Raw genomic sequence first — 20,000 nt, forward strand, 5'->3', positions numbered from 1 at the left:
TGAAATGGACGATAATCGCCTGTTCTATCGGGAAATTCAGAATCCATTTATTATTATTATTATTATTATTTTATTATTATTATTATATTATTATATTATTATTATTATTATTATTATTATTCATTTTCTTTCACAATCTGATACATTTTTACCCCATTTTTACATCCCTTGTTTATGTTATTATATAATCTTCAATATCATTAATTTTCATGGGGTGGTGGGTAGGTGGGTGGGGCCCTTGGTCGGGTAGTCCCCCAATCCACGGGATCAGCTAGCGGTGTAGGTTGACCCTCTCTAGAAGGAGGGAATATTGGGTGATTTATTCAGCACAGACTGGACATATTTGATGCCTTTCGTGAATTATTCATTGGTGGGGAAATTAGCGTCGGCGATACTTTGGTAAGGTTACTGAAATTATTAGGAAGAAAATTATATTAAATTTTCTGTTTAATAAGAAAGGAATATATTTGATGCATAAGGAACCCTATTACACTTTCGAAAATTTACTGCAGTCTTTGTACAATTAAAAAGGGAATATATTTCATCTATAAAGAACCTTATTCCACTCTTTCGAAAATTTACTGCAGTCTGTACTATAAAAAAGGGAAATATATTTCATCCATAAGGAACCATATTCCACTCTTTCGAAAACAAAACAAAAAAAGGGAATATATTTTCCCCATAAGGTCCCTTATTCCAGTATTTCGAATTATGCAAATATCTCAGAAATCGAAAATAATCTTACTGGGGCCTCGTCCCAAAGGCCTTGAGATAAGAATACCTAAAGATTCAGCAAACGTACTTTATTGAGACTCGTACTTATTCCAGTCTCTTGCAAGAGAGTCAATACATTCAGGGACTTGAGATGATGAAAAGTAAATCTATATCCATTGCTTTTTGGAGAAATTTTTACTCAGCTCTGCCATTTGGAATTATAATAATCTTTCAAAGATTTTCTGACGGACTTTAATCGTGGGAATAAAGGATTCTCGCTCGGGTCCTGTTCGATCAATTTTCAATAAGGCGTGATCCGACCTCCTGCTTATTTGGGGCGTGCTAAAATCTACGGTCAAACAGAGCGCTGTTTCACCAACGAAAATTAAAATAAATATGGTACATTCAATTAAAAATAACTTCTGTATTATTTAACATGCACATTATTTATATTCTACATTTTCATTCCAATAAATAAATCATAAATATCCTATCCTAAAAATCCTGTATCTTTAACTCAACGCGAAACACCTTTTTCAGACCCTCTTAGGCTTGTCCATAGACCTCTCCTAAAGCCCCCCCACACCCGCCACTAACAAAAAAACAACAACAACAACAAAAACAACACAGTATTTGCAGGCTTGCTCCCTGAGTAAGCCAAAATAGCTCGTAGAATGATTATTTGAGAAATGCCCACGAACATATGGATCTGAGAGACAAAGAGAAGAATTGTAACAGAAAACGAGACGGATGGATGGGTTGGGGGATTTAGAGTTAAGAGAAGTGAATAATTTATAAATAACTGGTTCATTTCTCTTTGTGAATGGCTGTCTTTCTTTGATGTAATGGCGAACTAATTATGTCTTACGTTATACAAAGTTTAATTACACCGAATAGCGTCTTAATCAAACCACCATTTTCTGCTGTAATGAAATGTCACGATTCTCTCTCTCTCTCTCTCTCTCTCTCTCTCTCTCTCTCTCTCTCTCTCTCTCTCCTTTATACATTTTTGAGCTTCCCTTTCAATCTTGTGGCGTGCATCAATTTGCAATATATTGCAAGCAAAGAGGATTACAAGCCACAGGCGCTGCCTTTATTTAATGTCAATTACGAATAAGCTTTGAGCTGACAAGTCAGATTGGCACCTGAGAACCAATGAAATGATGGAGCGAATGATACGTAACACAGGCCACCTGTATGCATAACACAGGCTATTGCGATACCTAACGGGCTGATATGATGCATAACACAGGCTACCTCGATGCATAACGCAGGTTAATATGATGCCTTACAGGATACCGTGATGCATAACATAGGCTACTACGATACATAACACAGGGTATTATGATAAATAACGGGCTATTATGGTACATAACAGCCTAATATGATACATAACACAGGCTATTATGATGTATAACAGCCTTATATGATACGTAACAGAGACTATTATGATACATAAAAGCCTAATATGATACATAACACAGGCTATTATAATGCATAACACAGGCTACCACGATGCATAACACAGGAATATTATAATGCATAACACAGACTATTATGATACATAAAGGGCTGATATGATTCATAATATGATACCACGATGCATAACACAGGCTATTATGATACATAACACAGATTACCATGATGCATAACGCAGGCTAATATGACGCATAACACAGGCTACCATGATGCATAACACAGACAATTATAATGCATAACACAGGCTACTACGATGCATAACACAGGCTACTTGCATGTCATCTGTCATCTGGCAACGCGGCCTCCAATATGGTCCAGATCTCATGGCGTTCCTGGAAGAAGAAGAAGAAAAAGAATGATGTCAAAGAAAGGAAGAATCAAGGATGTGTCGACATCCGACATCACACATACCCACAAACGCACAAAGAGAGTGAGAGAGAGAGAGAGAGAGAGCCAACGGAAGATTTCTGAAAGAGGTTCGCCCCCCTTTTTCAAAGAGGATTGAGCTCTGAAGTCTCGCTTGCGATGCTTACAAAATCTTGTAGCTACTGAATCGAACCAAATACAGAATTTAGGAAAAAGGCCGAGCACAGGGACCTATGAGGTCATTCAACGCTGAAACGGGTATTGAAGTAAAAGGCGAGGAAGGTGTAACAGAAGGAAAACCTCAAAGTAGTTGCACTAATGAATCAACTGTTAGGAGAAGGTGGAAAGTAAGATGGAAGAAAGAGAACACGAAAGGCTGGATTTTTAGGCATTCATGGCAGTTTCGTTATAAATCATTACAATATTGCTTTCGATCATTCTCAATCTTCTCGGTTTGATAAGACTAAACGGCTGATTTATAAGGCGAGGGTTCTTCATTCACTGTCAAGGTGAATTTTAGATGATTTAGGAATGTCTATTCTATCCTATGAGAGTTCGACTCGATGCAATTCAGTTCAGATCTTCACTTCCAATTTCCATGGTTATTCTCAAAAAGGTAACATTAAAACGTTCACAAAAAATATTTTAGTCGTTGACTCAATAATATCCAGTACATCATTTTATGTTGCATATGTAAAAATCACATATTGTGCTAAAAACCGCACGAGCGTACTATAAAATATACTGATACTTCTCTTAAGACGTTAGAATATACTGAGATTGCGCACACACACCGAGAGAGAGAGAGAGAGAGAGAGCTGCAGGTAAGTAAATCATAGCCGTATCTCAAATAATGTTCCCAAGATTATTACATCCACTCCAGTGATACATTAATAATTCATTTTGAATCATCGCACTCTTCGGTCATTCTTTATTCATTGTTGGAGAAATTGGGGTGAAGTTTATTGGTCTGTTAACTCAGGGGTCACAAGAAGGGCAGGGAAGGGGGGAGTCTGAGAATCCTTGACCTTTCTTGAAGAAAAGTGAGAAATGTCTTCCTTCACCTTGCATCACATCGTTTGGATGTTCAAGTACTTCATCTCTCTGCGTATGCAGTGACTACTTGGACGAGAATTCAGGTCATGTTGCTTAAATGTAAACTTTACAGTTATTAACAGCCATCAGGACTCGCTTTTCATAAATCTAGAGCACAATATTTTACGAAATGCTGCAAATTGGTTGCAAGGGTGAAAAACTGCAGCAACCGGCACCTTACAGCTGGCAGATTGCTTTGTACCTTGGTGGGATTAAATATAATTTATCCATTAATTCTAAGACATTTTTCATGTAGCTATACTTGTTCGTTTTGCCTTCTAGCTAAATTACATCCAAGCTCTTCTTTTCTCCTTTCAGGTTTCCTCAGCTGAGCCACAGAGATTAAACGAACTGAGCGCCGGTACAGAACCGCAAGGATGAGCGAGGAATGAAGCATTTGAGGACAACCCAGCGATACCAGCACTTCGTCGAATGCCTCCTCCTGATGTTCACACCCACTGAGAGCGCCCCACTGAAGAAGCTGACCATAGCATGGCCAGCGCAGATCCTTTACCCACGACTCTGCCGTTCCCGACAGCCAGGTGGCTTGGCAATGAATCCTTCAACTGGACGGAACCTCCTTTCATCAATGAGATGTTAGACGTGACCAACGGCGATGGGGCCCTCAGCAGCCCCATCCCTGGCAATCTCTCTGACGTCGTCAGGGCTGTCGAGAGCGAAGCCACCGCCGCCCGGGACGAGACGCTCGTCATCTGGGAGATCATGACGCTAGTCGCCATCTTCGTTCTGACGGTGCTGGGCAACGTGGTCGTCCTGTTCATCCTCCTGGTGAGGAGGAAGAAGCTCACCCGGATGTGCTACTTCATCCTCAGCCTCTGCATCTCTGACCTCATCACCGCCTTCCTGAACGTGCTGCCGCAGCTCATCTGGGAGGTCACCTACCGCTTCCACGGCGGCGGTTTCCTGTGCAAGGCTGTCAAGTTCGGCCAGCTCTTGGGACCTTATCTTAACTCCTACCTATTAGTTATGACGGCTTTAGATCGTTATCAGGTTATTTGTTATCCATTATCCACTTGCTCTTGGACGCCCAAGAGTTCCAGAAAGATGATTTATCTCGCGTGGGGGCTCGCTTTGGGCTCTTGCACCCCTCAGGTCTTCGTGTTTAGCTTCCAGGAGGTTGGCGATGGAACCTGGGATTGTTGGGCTTCCTTTATACCGCCATGGGGCCCTAGGGCATATGTGACATGGTACGCAGTGTCTGTATTTATACTCCCTCTCATTATTCTCATATTCGCATATACGTGCATTTGCAAGACCCTCTGGGTCAACTTTAAGCTCAAACAAATGGACGAACACAATGAGTGTTGCCAAGAGAGAAGAAGACCACAGCTCCTGGTGCACTTGAGACAGCAGAGAAGCTGCTTGACAACTAGGGGCAATGTTTCGACGTGTCTCCACAAGCCTCAGGTGAGGGCCGGTGCCCTGCCACGGTCCAATACCCACTCTGTTCTCCTGCCAAGCATGAAGACGTCTCCGGAGTCTAGTCAGACCAGCAGTCAGGCGCCGAGAATGGCCTGCAACCCGCAGACTAATCCGAGGGTCCATTCCATCCGTAGTATAAGTAGGGCGAAGATTAAGACGGTGAAGCTGACGGTGACCATCATCTTGTGTTACATCAGCTGCTCTGCACCGTTCATTTCGGTGCAACTCTGGCATGTCTGGGATCCACACGCAGCTTCCTCGCCTTTCTACAATGGTAAGAACCTCTCGTTCCCAGTGACTGTTTTCTTGAACATTCCCACAATCTAATAGGTTGGGTACATGGTTGGGTACATAACTAGTACGATTTATGGGAGAAAAGGAAAAGAGGCCAAGAAGAGAATATTGGCTAAAGCTAGTGAAAGAGGTGTTTGTCTGTAAGGTAGGGCTTTGTATTAAGGGGAGGGTCACGAAACCCATCCTAAATTGAAAATAAGACTATTGTTATAAAGAATACAACTAGGTAACTATAAAACTATATAACAACAACTATAAAATTTCCAATGGTAACTCTTCCTTCCTTTCTTCGGCAGGTGCTGCCTTCACGATACTAACGCTGTTGTCCTCGCTGAACAGCGTGGTGAACCCCTGGATCTTCCTGGGCTTCAACGAGAACCTGTCGCAGATCATGAGGTCCCTCTGCATCTGCCCGAAGCAGAACCGCTTCGGCCACCGCAGGAACAACACCTTCAGGAGCTCCAACAGCAACAAGAACATCCGGCTGACGGTCTTCACCACGACCGAGGGCAACAACCAGCTCGTCCACTCCTCAAGGGACTCCTTCAGCAACAGGCACACTATCACTTAATTCAAGAGGGAGGAGCAGGAGGAGGAGATGGTGATTTGATGATGATGAAAGTGAAGGTGACCCTGCTATGTGGATTTTGATCCTTCAGGGGGACTTAAAAGAATATTCCTAGTTTCGTGCGAGGGATAGAGTGACTTTAGATGTGGTTGAGTGTCCTGATTTGGTCATTGCCTTAGGGTTATTCTTACGTGGAAAGTTCGGGATGTTTTGTGTGTGGGCTGGAAGCCTGGAATTACTTTAGAATAATTAAATGTCAGTGACTGGAACTTCATCATGAGTCTGGCATTACTTGAAAAGTTGGACACGACTTGAAAGTAGAAGACAAACTTACAGTTTCCAAAGGAATTACTTTAGAATCATTAAATCTCTGTGACTGGAACTTCATCATGAGTCTGGCATTACTTGCAAGGTTAGGCACGACTTGAAAAGCTGAAGATTAACTCACAGTTTCCAAAGGAATACTGAAATTACTTAAGTAGTGATCATGTTCACAAGCTTCATATTACCTAGGAAAAATAAAAGGGACCTAATTATATAAGACAGCTCAAATTAATTCGGAAAGGTGTACGTGGCGCTATATGCGAACTTGGCCATAGTACTGACTCTTACATAAAAATCTAAATTTTACTTCCATTTTGAAAGAAAGGTTCAAATGACTTAAAAATGATTAAGTACCCTAATCAGGACTCTAATTTACGGCTCATGTTTTCTATACAAGAGGCGATAAGGCATGATGACGGGAGCTTTGCCAAATATCCAACGCTGTTACAAAAAAAAAAAAAAATAAATGATAATAATAATATAAAAGAGATAAAAAGGATTCTCAGGTGATTTATCTGTTATTAATGAGAAAAGGCACTGGCAAGGATGTCCCCAGACGGTTCACATTTAGAGAGAGAGAGAGAGAGAGAGAGAGAGAGAGAGAGAGAATTGGAGATTGCAAATAGCACGTACAGAATAAAAGAATCAGTGAAAATGTACCGGAGGGGTTTTGTTAAGCATCTTTCGATACAGTTTAATTTCAGGGCAAAATAAGTGAATGAAAGAAATCAATGAAGATCTTACAAGGTAAAAAAAAATAAATAAAAAATAAGACAAAAACAAGCGTAAATCTCTTCTCTCTCTCTCTCTCTCTCTCTCTCTCTCCGAAGAAATCTTAAATAGTAAAAGTGGAAATCAATTGCCTTCAAAGGCTGTCATAACATCGTTTGGCAATTTCCCTTATTGAAATAATAATAAAATATTTCATTGGCTGTTCAATATGACTCACAGATTTACAAGAATAATTAACAATCTCTAAAAGCACATCATGCCAAACCAAGTCAAACTGACAAACACTTAACCAGATTTGAATCAATGCGTCTGTTCTACGATGCCTAAGTTGAAAACCGAAATATCTTTGCCAGTGTTTTCCCTAAATTCCAATTAGTGACATCAGCTACCTGGCAACGTTCTCACCTGTCAAAAACTGTCAAAAAAAAAAAAAAAAAAAAAAGCCTTTCGTCACAAGTGACCGAACAATCTCTATCGCGATCAGCAGAGGTGTGAACGCACAGTTACGTCCATTACAAATATAAACGAATGAAAACAATATGAAAGAAAAATAAAATAAAAGAGGTCACTGGCAACTCTCCCAAAGCTACGTTCAACAAACTATCCCGGCGCGTTCCTTCGCGATACGCCAAAGACAGACTTCCAGTCACAAAGCAGTGATTTCCATGAAGAAGACTGGAAAACGGGAGGGGAGGGGGGTGGGTGGGGGGTGTTGAAACGGCGGGGTGTGACATTTCATGGAAAGGACACTGAATATCTGCCAGATATCGACCCATCGAAAAGGGGCAGGAGATCTCTGGCAAAAAGAGAGAAAGAAAGGAGTGCTGGAAATCCCTGAAAAAGGTTTGGAAAAGGAAAGAAAGAAAGAAAGAAAGAAAGGGAAGTGTGGAGGAAGGCTGGAATCCCTTACCGGAGGCCTTTGTGTGCGTCCTATGTTGCATGTTCTCGTTGTGCTCAACATTCTTCAGTAGGGTATTATTTTTCCTTTCCGTGTGTATGTTCCTGAGATCCATGTCTTGTGTGTGTGTACATAAGACGTTTTATCAATTCCAGAAAAATGAAGAGGACATATTTGGTCCCTGGTCCCAGTGTGGGAAGCTGACGCTGAAAGAGTTAAGTAATTATCCACGTAAACAAATGAGTGCATTTGAATTGTTACGAATTATGTGGCCACACGAAGAAAAAAAATGTGAAAGATAAATGAGTTATGTAATCATGTCCCCGTGTTCATTAAGATGTCAAATGACCAGCTCATGGCATCTGAAAAAGAAAGAAAAGGAATATTATACCTTATCTATTTTTTTTATCACTGTTCTTTAAAAGGAAATAAAGAAGCACGTAATGGCATACACAAATTCGAAAACAAAAACATTTCTGTACACGTGCATGAGTTCTTATACTTACAGATATACTTAGTACATACACAAACGCATGCACCCATATATACATATGCATTGTATATATAATATATATATATATATATATATATTATATATATATATGTATATTATATATATATATGCTCTTAACATCACGAAATCACGAACTTTTCCCACACTATTGGATGCGCTTCTCCCCACAAAGCCTAGATTCAAATTTGAATAAATAGGAAGTAGTAATTCTCACTCGAACCCGCATCCCGAGCATCAAAAAGAAGTTCACATTGCCGACCTGATCACAAGAAGAATGATATATATATATATATATATATATATATATATATATATATAAATAAAACCATAAATAAAGGTATAAGCCATAAAGGAAAAATAAACAGAGTTTTTGCCAAGATTTTTCGACTCAACGTCCTTTACTCAGCAAAGTAAAGGACGTTGAGTCGAAAGATCTTGACAAACTCCGTTGTTTATTTTTCTTCCGTGGCTTATTCCTTTATATATATATATATATTATTAATATAATTATATATATATAATAATATAATTAAATATATATATATTGTATATAATATATATATATATATAATATATATATATATATATATATATATATTATATATATATATATTATATATACAGGGTGTTCATAAAGTCCTTGTACCATTACAATAAATAAATACTTGTAATGGTACGGGGACTTTATGGAGGACACCCTGTATATATACATATATATGTATTATATCAAGTATAATGAAATGTGAAATACAACAACTACTAGCAAAACATGCTCACTGAACCAACATTCCGTTACGCGAAAAGAGGACCACAGGACATTTCATCACCAAAATTAGGAGAAGCTGCCACCCTTGAGGTCACCCAGCAAGGGGTAGGGGTGGGGGGGGGGCGTCTCCATCCATCACCTGACGCTGATGGGATTATAATGTGATCGAAGGCAATCATCATCGCAGAGATTTTCCCCCCTCGGGGGATCGATTTGTGACGCAAAAAAAAAAAAAAAACTTAAAATCTGATGAGTTTTACTGGATGTCGATTTTTATGCACCCCATTTTTGGCATTTCATCTAAATTGAATTGGCTCAAATATAGAACTTAGGCCAGAGGCCAAGCGCTGTGACCTAAGAGGCCATTCAACGCTGAAACGGAAACTGACAGTAAAAAGGTTTGAAAGGCGTAACAGGAGGAAAACCTTCAAAGCAAGATGGAAAGAGACAATAAGAAAGGAGGTACAGTAAAATGAACCTTATGTAATGCCTACAGTGCACCACATGATGAAAGTATTCCTTTCTATCAAAGACTGAAGACGTCTTTGAATGGAATTGCTGCTGCAATTATGCTCTTGTACTTCGACGTAGGTGTGAAAATAACCTTTCAATATTCTCCACAGACATGGTCACGTAATTTGTATACATCCGCGTCAGCGAGAATATTTGTAGTTATAAATGTATCAAGGACTGTTAATCCAATTAATCCTCGGTTTCATCGTTGACAACAAGTCATAAAAAAAATAAACTAAGAGCATTAAGATAAATCCCCACTTAGTCAATGATAGCCTCGGGGTGTGTTAAATATAATTCTAAAACATTATTATTATTATCATATATCCGTTAATGGAAAAAGTTATTTAAATTGCCTTTAATTGTAACTGATATTGTTCCTTATATTATTATTATTATTATTATCATAGTTCCCGATGCTGTAAATACAATGAGTATATTTATTCAATTATTACTAATTGAGAACATCAGAATTTGGACAATTTTGAAAATATCGAGAAGCTGGACAGCCAAGGAGGATGAGACCGAGTTAAAAGGCAGAAAGAAAGCTGTGCAGCTGGAGGCAATGCACCGCCTACAGTGTGCCACCTGAGGCACAGGTGGCACACTGTGCGTCATACCTACCCTATGTGGGCATTACTATCGTCATATAAGAAATAATGGGTAATATGAGGGTAGCATGAGTAAATGAAAGAATATATTAATAAATAAACGAATAACGATGAAATATTAAATAAAAAAGCATTTATATATATATATATATATATATATATTATGAATACTCGTGCGTATATATGTATGTATGTATATAATATATATATATATTGATATATATATATATATATATATATATATATATACATAACCATCTATACATCTATACATTATATATATATATATTATATATATATATATATATATATATATATATATATTATATCATTTTCATATAGTAACTATATACGTATACATACATACATGCATACAATACATTCGCAGACTGTACCCGAACACCTGAAAATACAACACATGTAACCTTCCAATCCCTTCAATAAACGTCAGCAAATGCACATGTGAATACTTGCATTTATACATTTGCACATTTGTATGCCTACACACGCAGCCGAGCCATCGTATGTGCTTCTCATTTCTTATTCAGTATCGATTTTTTCATTTATGGAAATATTTAAGAATTTGAAAAAAAGGAAAGTGAAGGAAAAATGAAAAATAAAAAAGTATCGAAAGCTAATTGAGGGACACCGAAGACAAAAAGCAGATGACAAAGGTTTAATTCATGTACCGAACGATTATATATTCGTAATATTTTGTTAAGGCAGATGACAAAGGCTTTTACGTACCGACGTTATATATATTCATAACATATAGTTTTATTAGATCAATGTCGTGCCATGATTAAACGGTGTGATGAAATTCCAGCATCGGCGACTCTAAGGAAAAGTCATCGGGGATGAAAACAGGAACTCTGGTGATAGACGTTCATCGACGAGTTATTGGATTTTGTAATTTAATAATAATAATAATAATAATAATAATAATAATAATAATATTTCGTGAAATAATTTGGACTTACTTTACCCACATTCACGTATTGATAACCTATAGTAGATTTACATCAACCGTGCATTTGATGTCTAAGCCAGTCCCTTACGACGCTCCTGATTGGCTGTTGCTAAGCCAATCGCAGGGCTGGAAACTCTCTCAGTCTCTCTCGAGAGTTCACATGGGTAGGATCTATGTTCCACCAACCTCGAGCGATACGCCTTTCTAAAGTATCCCTCAGGAGAGGTGGAATATACTACATCCTGCCTATGTGAACTCTTTCGAAAGAGACTGATAGTTTCCAGCCCGGTGATTGGCTTATCAACAGCCAATCAGGAGGGTCACAAGAGGCTGGCCTAGACATCAAATGCCAGTTTTTCATAAGATACCTTTGGCAGTTTTATCTTATCATGGAATAATAATATTTTATATATATATATATCATTATTATAAAATAATGTTATTCTACTATGATAAGGAAAAACTGGCTAGTTTATCAATACATGAATGTGGGCAAAACAAGTCCAATCATTTCTCGATAAAGTAAATACACCAGAGTTAACCCGAGAGAGAAAAAATAGAATAAAAGATCTGAACAATATATACAGATGATAATGAAAATCTGACAAAGAACCCAGAGCAGCTCAATATGAAACATTTGGCGAATGTCAGAATCTAATGACAAAAAGGGAACTTGATCAATCGATGACAAAGTCTTCAACAACTCAAGTCTATTATTGGCCAGACAGAGTCGCCGAAATTGGATCTTCAGAAATTGAAATTAGAACGTAAGGAAAAAAAAAAAAATAGTATATTATATATTGCCTTGGGTTTGGTTGATGTGTCGACAGGCTGTGTAATACTCTACGTATATATATATACCATACTCGGATGACGTTAATAGACTTAAATATTTATGTTTGTCGATAAGAACAGAGATATTTATATTATTATTATTGTTGTTGCTAGCGTTAAGAATGGTTTCAACTGATAATGTTAAACGAAGTGGAGATTATATTTTTCTTTCTCTCATGGCGGTCACATTTCTTGCCTGCCCTCCGTGACCTCAGTCACCTGACTTTCGCCACGGGTCATCTTAACTCTCTTGGGGGAAGGGACCTAAGGTGACCTGTGATGACCCAGTGACCTGTGACCCGTATCCTGCTGTATATCCTGTGTCCTTAACACTGTGTTGCTTTGAGAAGTCTGGGTGCAGGATATCATTTCCTGAACATTTTTTTTATATTATTTCTTTTATCTCGAGACTAAAATCTGTGTGTTCTCTTATTCCCATCATCTTCTTAATTAAGACCAAAATATTATATGAATATATATGTATCCTTTCAGAAGACTATTTAAAAAACGGAACGTGTCGTTCTCCAATTACTGTGTCGTTTCACTCATCACCCTCCTCCTCCTCCTCCTCTTTCGTTTATGTTTTCAAGATGCGTTTTTGTCTGATATTCCTTCCTGGTCTTAACTCCCCGACGAGAATCAGTTCGGGGGGGTGAAATGTGATTTTAACGAACGAAAGGCGTTGTTCAATGTATAGTTCGTTTAAGAAATCGGTGTGGGATCGCATGATGTCCATCATTATAAATAAAATAACGAGTACTTCTCATTTGGTTATCTTGTTTATCAAGGTACAAAATAGTCGCGGAAGGTCACAGTTTTGTATCGCTTCGCGTATAATGATTCCGAAGTCAGCTCGCTTGCAGTCATTCTAATCGTCTTCTCTTCAGAAACGAGAATACAATTGACAGCTGAAACGTCAAGCCAATTGACAGAGCCACATCAAGCTTATTTCATTTCCAAGTTTAAGTAGGAAGCGGCAAGAAAAGTCAGGGTTGCAGTAATTAGACAAAAACCGCTGGAAGGCTGAGATGTCAATTAATGACAGACACGTGGCAAAGTTTAGAAGAAAGATAAATTTTTCACTTGTTAATACGCTCAACAATAATCTGAATTCCAATTTCCCGGCAGGATTAGAGAGAGAGAGAGAGAGAGAGAGAGAGAGAGAGAGAGAGAGAGAGAGAGAGAATGATTAGAACATACGTTTCTCTACTCTAATAGCTGTAGGAGGATGATTTGAACACCTATTACTATATTTTTATTTTTCCAGCGATACTCAAATATTACTCTAAAAGGACGTGCTTGGGGCATATAAGCTGGCTCGCTCGTAAGGATTATTGGAATCGGAGTTCCCATTACTGTTAATCTCGTTGGGAATAGTAGGTAATACTAGATAAAACGTTTTTAGCCCTACGAAAAAAAAAAAAACAGTAAAGCGATGAAAATGACTCAATATATCAGATTAATATTATTACATAGCTACTTATTTATGCATTCTACATAACTAATTCACGTTCCACGCGACGACTAAGCTAAGTTTGGAAAAAATAATCTTATTAAAGGACTAATAAGATATCGCAAGAGATTACATCTACTCAACATGGCTTGGTAAAATGATTCGTCTAGGCATTTGGATTATTTTTTTTTTTCAATTTACGTTATGTACAAGAAAAATATATATTTTTTCAAAGATTTCATTCTGAAAATGAACAACGTAGCAAGTGATTCAATCGGTAAACTTCTGTTCGTATGTCATTTTACTACTGAAATCTAGAAGATACTATATATATATATATATATATATATATATATATATATATATATGATATATATATATGTATATAGATATATATACATATATATATATATATGAACAAAACGTAGCAAGTGATTCAATCGGTAAACTTCTGTTCGTATGTCATTTTACTACTGAAATCTAGAAGATACTATATATATAGATATATATATATATCTATAGGGGGGGGGGATATATATATGTATGTATGTATATGGATATAAGTATATATATATATATAGATCTATATATATACAGCAATAGTTATAACAATTTCGTCAATAATGTTTCAGATAATACACATGCGCATACGTATGTATATTTATATATGTATATATTTGCATGTATATATAAATGCATACATACGCATGACATAATATATATAGATATATATACCATATATCTATATATATATATATATATATATATATATATGTAGTATATATATATATATACATACTATATTTTATAGATATATATGTATTTAACTCAACCCTTTCTGATGTACTTGTATGTGATTTAAAGACACTTTCAAGGGAACCTCCGTCGTCCTTCATTTTCGATGAGAGATGGCCTATATCTCGAAACTACTTTATATACCTATAGAATATGTCGGATGAATAAATAAATAAAAATAAAAATAACAGCTCTAGTCTTTTGCTTCGTAAATCCTGGGGAGCATTTTGACTATCCATGACTGATAGCTGTAAATTATATATATATATACATAATATTATTATATATATATATATATATACTATATATAATATATTTATATATATATTTAATAACTAATAATATATTATTTTTTTATATACTATATATAATATATATTATCTCAAGATTATATATATATATGTATAAGAGAATACCACAGGGAAATGATAGTCAGAAATCCAAGCGCTTTCGTCTTTACTAAGACATTGTCAAGGACCGAAAGAAATACAACTGGAGAGAAAGGTCTCAGGTACACTACAAGATCAAGATTACCAGATGGTTAATTGTCAAAAGGGTAAAAATTAAAAGAGATAATCCAGGATTATCGGATATCACCCACGGTCACAAACCTAAACAGATTTGACCCTAACCGAAATTACAAAGTATCTTTACAGTCGAAAACAAGTAAAAAATGAATATATTAATATTGTTGCTTATATTTATCTACAACTTTTTTCATTATGAAAGCATCAAGTTTAAATAAACCAAGACTTAAATTTAGAACATTTCTATTATTTGACTAGATGAATCAAGATTCAACAATATTCCTTTTAACTGTGGCATATTACTGAAAACAACATTTATGTCAAAAAGCTTTAAAATTTTAGGAATATCTAAAAACCTTTCATCATAGGGTAATTTTAGAAATGTTATGCTTACTAAATTTAAGTTTGTCATTAGTTGAATAAAATGCTTTTCTAGCTCTTTTCCATGCCACATCTACAGAAGTCCTTGGGTATTTTAGTTTCAATGCAATATCATAAATAGTTTTAATTTCAGCGTCAATAAACTGCGGGCTACAAACACGTAAAACCCTTAGGAGCATCCCAGAAAAAACAGAACTAATGAATGGTCATTAGTTCAGTGGGCTCAGATACGTATAATTTATCTAAATGGCTTGTAAAAATTCTTACACCTTTGGTAGGAAATATTTCTAACATGAATGTTAAAAACAATGTTGATTTTATAAACAAATTGAATAGTTTAAATTAGAATTTTGATTTTAATATGGTTAGTTTTGATGTTGTCTCTTTATTTACAAAAGTGCCTGTAGATGATTTACTTGAATATTTGGAGGATGAATTAGAACGTCATGACATTCTCTTAACTGTAGCAAACCTCATTAGTCTCATAAGGTTATGTATCAAAGATAGTAAATTTTGTTTTAATGGGGAATTTTTTGCACAAAAGTTTGGCATGGCTATGGGTAATCCCTTATCTCCTGTCCTTAGCAATATTTACATGGAATTTTTTGAGACAAAACTCTTACCAAGAATTTTGCCCCAAAAAGTTATATGGTTTAGGTATGTGGACTATATTTTCTGTATTTGGCCAGTTCACGAAAATCTCCAGGAATTCCTTAATAATCTCAATAATTTAGTCCCTTCTATAAAATTTACTGTAGAGGAAGAAAGAAATTGTAATTTGAATTTTCTTGATGTAACTGTCCATAGAAATGATAGAAATTTCACCTTTTCAGTCTTTCGAAAATCAACTAACTTTGCCTCTTTTGTTCATTACTACTCCAATCACCATCAAAATGTTAAACTCTCTGTTTTTTCTTGGATGTTCCTAAGGGCTTTACGTGTCTGTAGCCCGCAGTTTATTGACGTTGAGATTAAAACTATTTGTGATATTGCATTGAAACTAAAATACCCATTATTCGTACATATGAGAGATTTAGATCATCCTATTAACTGGAGTCAAGCAAGAGCCTTAATCTCATGTAATGACACAGTTAAAAGGAATATAATTGAATCTTGTTTCATCAAGTCAAATAATAGAAATGTTCTAAATTTAAGTCTTGGTTTATTTAAACTTGATGCTTTCATAATGAAAAAAGTTGTAGATAAATATAAGCAACAAAATTAATATATTCATTTTTTACATGTTTTGGACTGTAAAGATACTTTGTAACTTCGGTTAGGGTCAAATCTGTTTAGGTTTGTGACCGCGTGATATCCGATAATCCTGGATTATCTCTTTTAATTTTTACCCTTTTGACAATTAACCATCTGGTAATCTTGATCTTGTTGTGTACCTGAGACCTTTCTCTCCGAGTTGTATTTCTTTCGTTCCTTGACAATGTCTTAGTAAAGACGAAAGCGCTTGGATTTCTGATTATCATTTTCCTGTGGTATTCGCTTATTTAATGAAGTCACGTGCATTTACCGTGATTTTTTAACCGCATACATATATATATATATATATATATATATATATATATATATATATATATAAAGGGGGCGGGGCGAACCACAATACTTTAGTGGACAGTGAAAATTACTTTTTTTTTTTTAGTGTTAATCAAGACAAAAGAGCTCTATGGTTTGAACGGCCACTAAACACAATATAGGCACTGAGGCCACCGAAGAAAAGACCAGCTACCTGCATAAAATAAATAAACATATAAACAAAAAAAGGGGGGTGGGCATCAGTGGGCACCAAAACAAGGCATCGAGTAGCCAACAAAATTACCATCTCTAACGGGTGCCAAAAGTGGCCAACAGGATGTTAAATGAGAATGAAAAAAAAAAAAAAAATATTGAAGCTTTCGAGATGAAATGTTTGGGTGAGAAGCTCACCTTCCTTAAAACGTCATTCATTCAATGGTATCAGAATTAATTCTTTCTTTGAGTTAATCTACTGGGCACCAAAATAACACTTTCATAAAATTCAGCCTAAATTCATATCATACAGACCTTGCTCACTGAAATTATTGCCACGTACAATTAATACCATCAAAGGACTATGAGAGGGTCCCCCAAAATTAATTAAAGTCGCTTATTCCTTCTGCCCCCTTTAATTCGGCAGGGTCACTGAATTCGTTGACACGAATTGTCTAATGACGACCGATTAACTGCACCGTGACAGATCCATTAATAGAAAATGAAACACGTGGCCAGAGAATTATATTTTCAATGGCAATACAGTAGAGAATTCGACCTCCAGTGGAAATACACTGATGTCTTTTGTAACGTCGGATATCAAGAAGAACATAATGGAATATATAAAGCACAACTTGGGTCACAGGCCATACGTTGGGACCTGTGACGACCTATGAGGTCATTCATTCATCGCCCAAAGGGTCATTAAGAGTACAAAGGTCTGAAAGGCGTGACAGGAGGAAAACATCGAAGCTGTAATATGGAATAAATGTTATAGGAGAGGGCTGAGGAGAGCAAGATGGAAGAATGAGAATATGAATTGAGGTACAGTAAATGGAATGAAAGGGGTTGCAGCTGTATAACATGTACATTATTTATTTTTTTACATTTTCATTCTAATAAATGAATCATAAATATCCTACAGTGAAATTCCTGCATCTCTAACTAAACGTGAAACACCTTTTTCAGACCTTTTTAGGCTAACTCTCCGAGAAAGCGAAAAGGTCCCTGTCCTTCTACAGCACCTTTCAACTTAAAACAGCGACTTTTGTACGTGGTGACTGATCAACTGCGATAGGTTGCTATTACAGCGGAGAACGGTATACGCTGCCATCCCAGTACACATGCTGGGATCTGGTGACTATATATATATATATATATATATATATATATATATAATATATATATATATATATATATAGTATATTATATATATATATATATATATATATATACATATACATATATATATATATATATATATATATAATATATACATATATATATATATATATAATATATATATATATATATATAAAGAGAGAGGGAGAGAGACATTCGTCCAACGAACCTCTCTCTCTCTCTCTCTCTCTCTCTCTCTCCATTTCCTGCTGAATATCGTAAAAATCGAAAAATACAAATCTACGAAAGCCATAACTCCCGCACGGTCGTCAATCACTCCCAAGATATATAACCGAATCTTTCTATTTCTCCTATTTTTTGTTTCTATTTTTCTTCGGTCTTCGGTTTTCGCGTTAATTCCTCTTTTATACTCTTGTAGACATTTTAATCAGAGAGCTTTTATAGAAACCAGTGAAATTGCTTTATTTTCCCTTTGCGTGTTAATCCTGTAATTAATTCAGCTTTGTTGATTTGACGTCATTTCCACGTTTCCCATCCCAATACTGTCTCTCTCATTTGATCAGCCAATTCATTACTTTACACAGGATCATCCACTTAATTCAATTAAGTAAGATAAAGTGCTTAATATAAAAAAAGATACGTACGTCACTTAGTTATTCCTCATATCGCTCGAATAATAATAATAATAAAAAATTACCATACCTTTCATCACGCGGCAATTAGACCGTCAATAATGATCATGCTTTGACTACGGAATAATCATAGTATTAGTCACTGACTAATTACTGGATAAATTATTCTCGTTAAAAGAGTAATCATCAAGAGGCTGACCAATGGGGTTAATCGGGTTAATGACGAATGAGAATCGCTGGATTTGAGAGTATTAATCTAATTAGCACAGTGCTTACTGGGCATTTGCGCGAGTAGGTAAGAAAGGAATTTTATTTTCATTCAGTTTTAATTCAACTCGGCCAATTCGTTCTTAATTAGTCGAAATTTTTGTTCTCGAAGAATGGGTTAATGTATTACTTCTTGTACATTCATTAAACTAAATGATGTCATTCTTTATAAAAAAAAGTTATAAAAACAAACAGGCGAGTAACGACGAATAAATTCACTTACCCCTGGAACTGCTGTTGGCAGCGGGAATATTTACCCTGTAGTCTGAGATCTTCGAAAAATACATCGAACGTCGTAGTAGAATCAGAAGCTATTGCTGTTTACCAAGCGATTGGTCGAGTCCGAAGAGATTCAAAGCCTTTCAAAGGCTATCTAAGTCTCTTCCTTTTTCCTGTTTGCTTGTCCGCTACGACAGAATTCGCTCTGCACTGCAAGAGAGAGAGAAAAAAAAAGGGGGGGGGGTGGTCTTTCAACTGGCGTCACTGACAAGGCACTACTGGAATGTTCCTGGATGTCTCATCCTTGTGAAATTCTAAAAGATATTCTCTATTCAGTTGTTATAATTAAAATATCCTCAACTGAAATGTTCCTGGGTGTCTCACCCTTGTCAAATTCTAAAAGATATTCGCTATTCAGTTGTTATAATTAAAATATCCTCTACTGAAACGTCGCTGGATGTCTCATCCTTGTCAAATTATAAATGATATTCGCTATTCAGTTGTTATAATTAAAGTATCCTCTACTAAAATGTCGCTGGTTGTCTCATTCTTGTCAAATTATAAATGATATTCATTACTCAGCTGTTACAATTAAAATATCCTGGCTAAAAAGCGGGAGGGAGCTTCGGTATAATTTTTAATGTATTATTCATTAGCAATATCATTACATTTCGATACCAGTGAGGACTATTAAGCCGTTAGTTACCACAGTACGAAATTCC

General features: G+C 36.1%; 1 protein-coding gene across 1 annotated transcript in view; it reads left to right on the forward strand.

The window, feature by feature from the left end:
- LOC135204695 (oxytocin receptor-like) overlaps positions 1-7,690 on the forward strand; it is a 27,841-nt gene extending 20,151 nt beyond the window's left edge. Inside the window, exons 3-4 of the mRNA XM_064234855.1 lie at positions 3,973-5,371; positions 5,688-7,690. Coding sequence (XP_064090925.1) covers positions 4,147-5,371; positions 5,688-5,962 — 1,500 coding nt within the window. The 5' untranslated portion in view covers positions 3,973-4,146 and the 3' untranslated portion in view covers positions 5,963-7,690. The remainder of the gene's footprint in view (positions 1-3,972; positions 5,372-5,687) is intronic.
- Positions 7,691-20,000: the final 12,310 nt, after the last annotated feature.

The sequence above is a fragment of the Macrobrachium nipponense genome, chromosome 24 (genome assembly GCF_015104395.2).
Source record: "Macrobrachium nipponense isolate FS-2020 chromosome 24, ASM1510439v2, whole genome shotgun sequence".
Classification (NCBI taxonomy): domain Eukaryota; kingdom Metazoa; phylum Arthropoda; class Malacostraca; order Decapoda; family Palaemonidae; genus Macrobrachium; species Macrobrachium nipponense.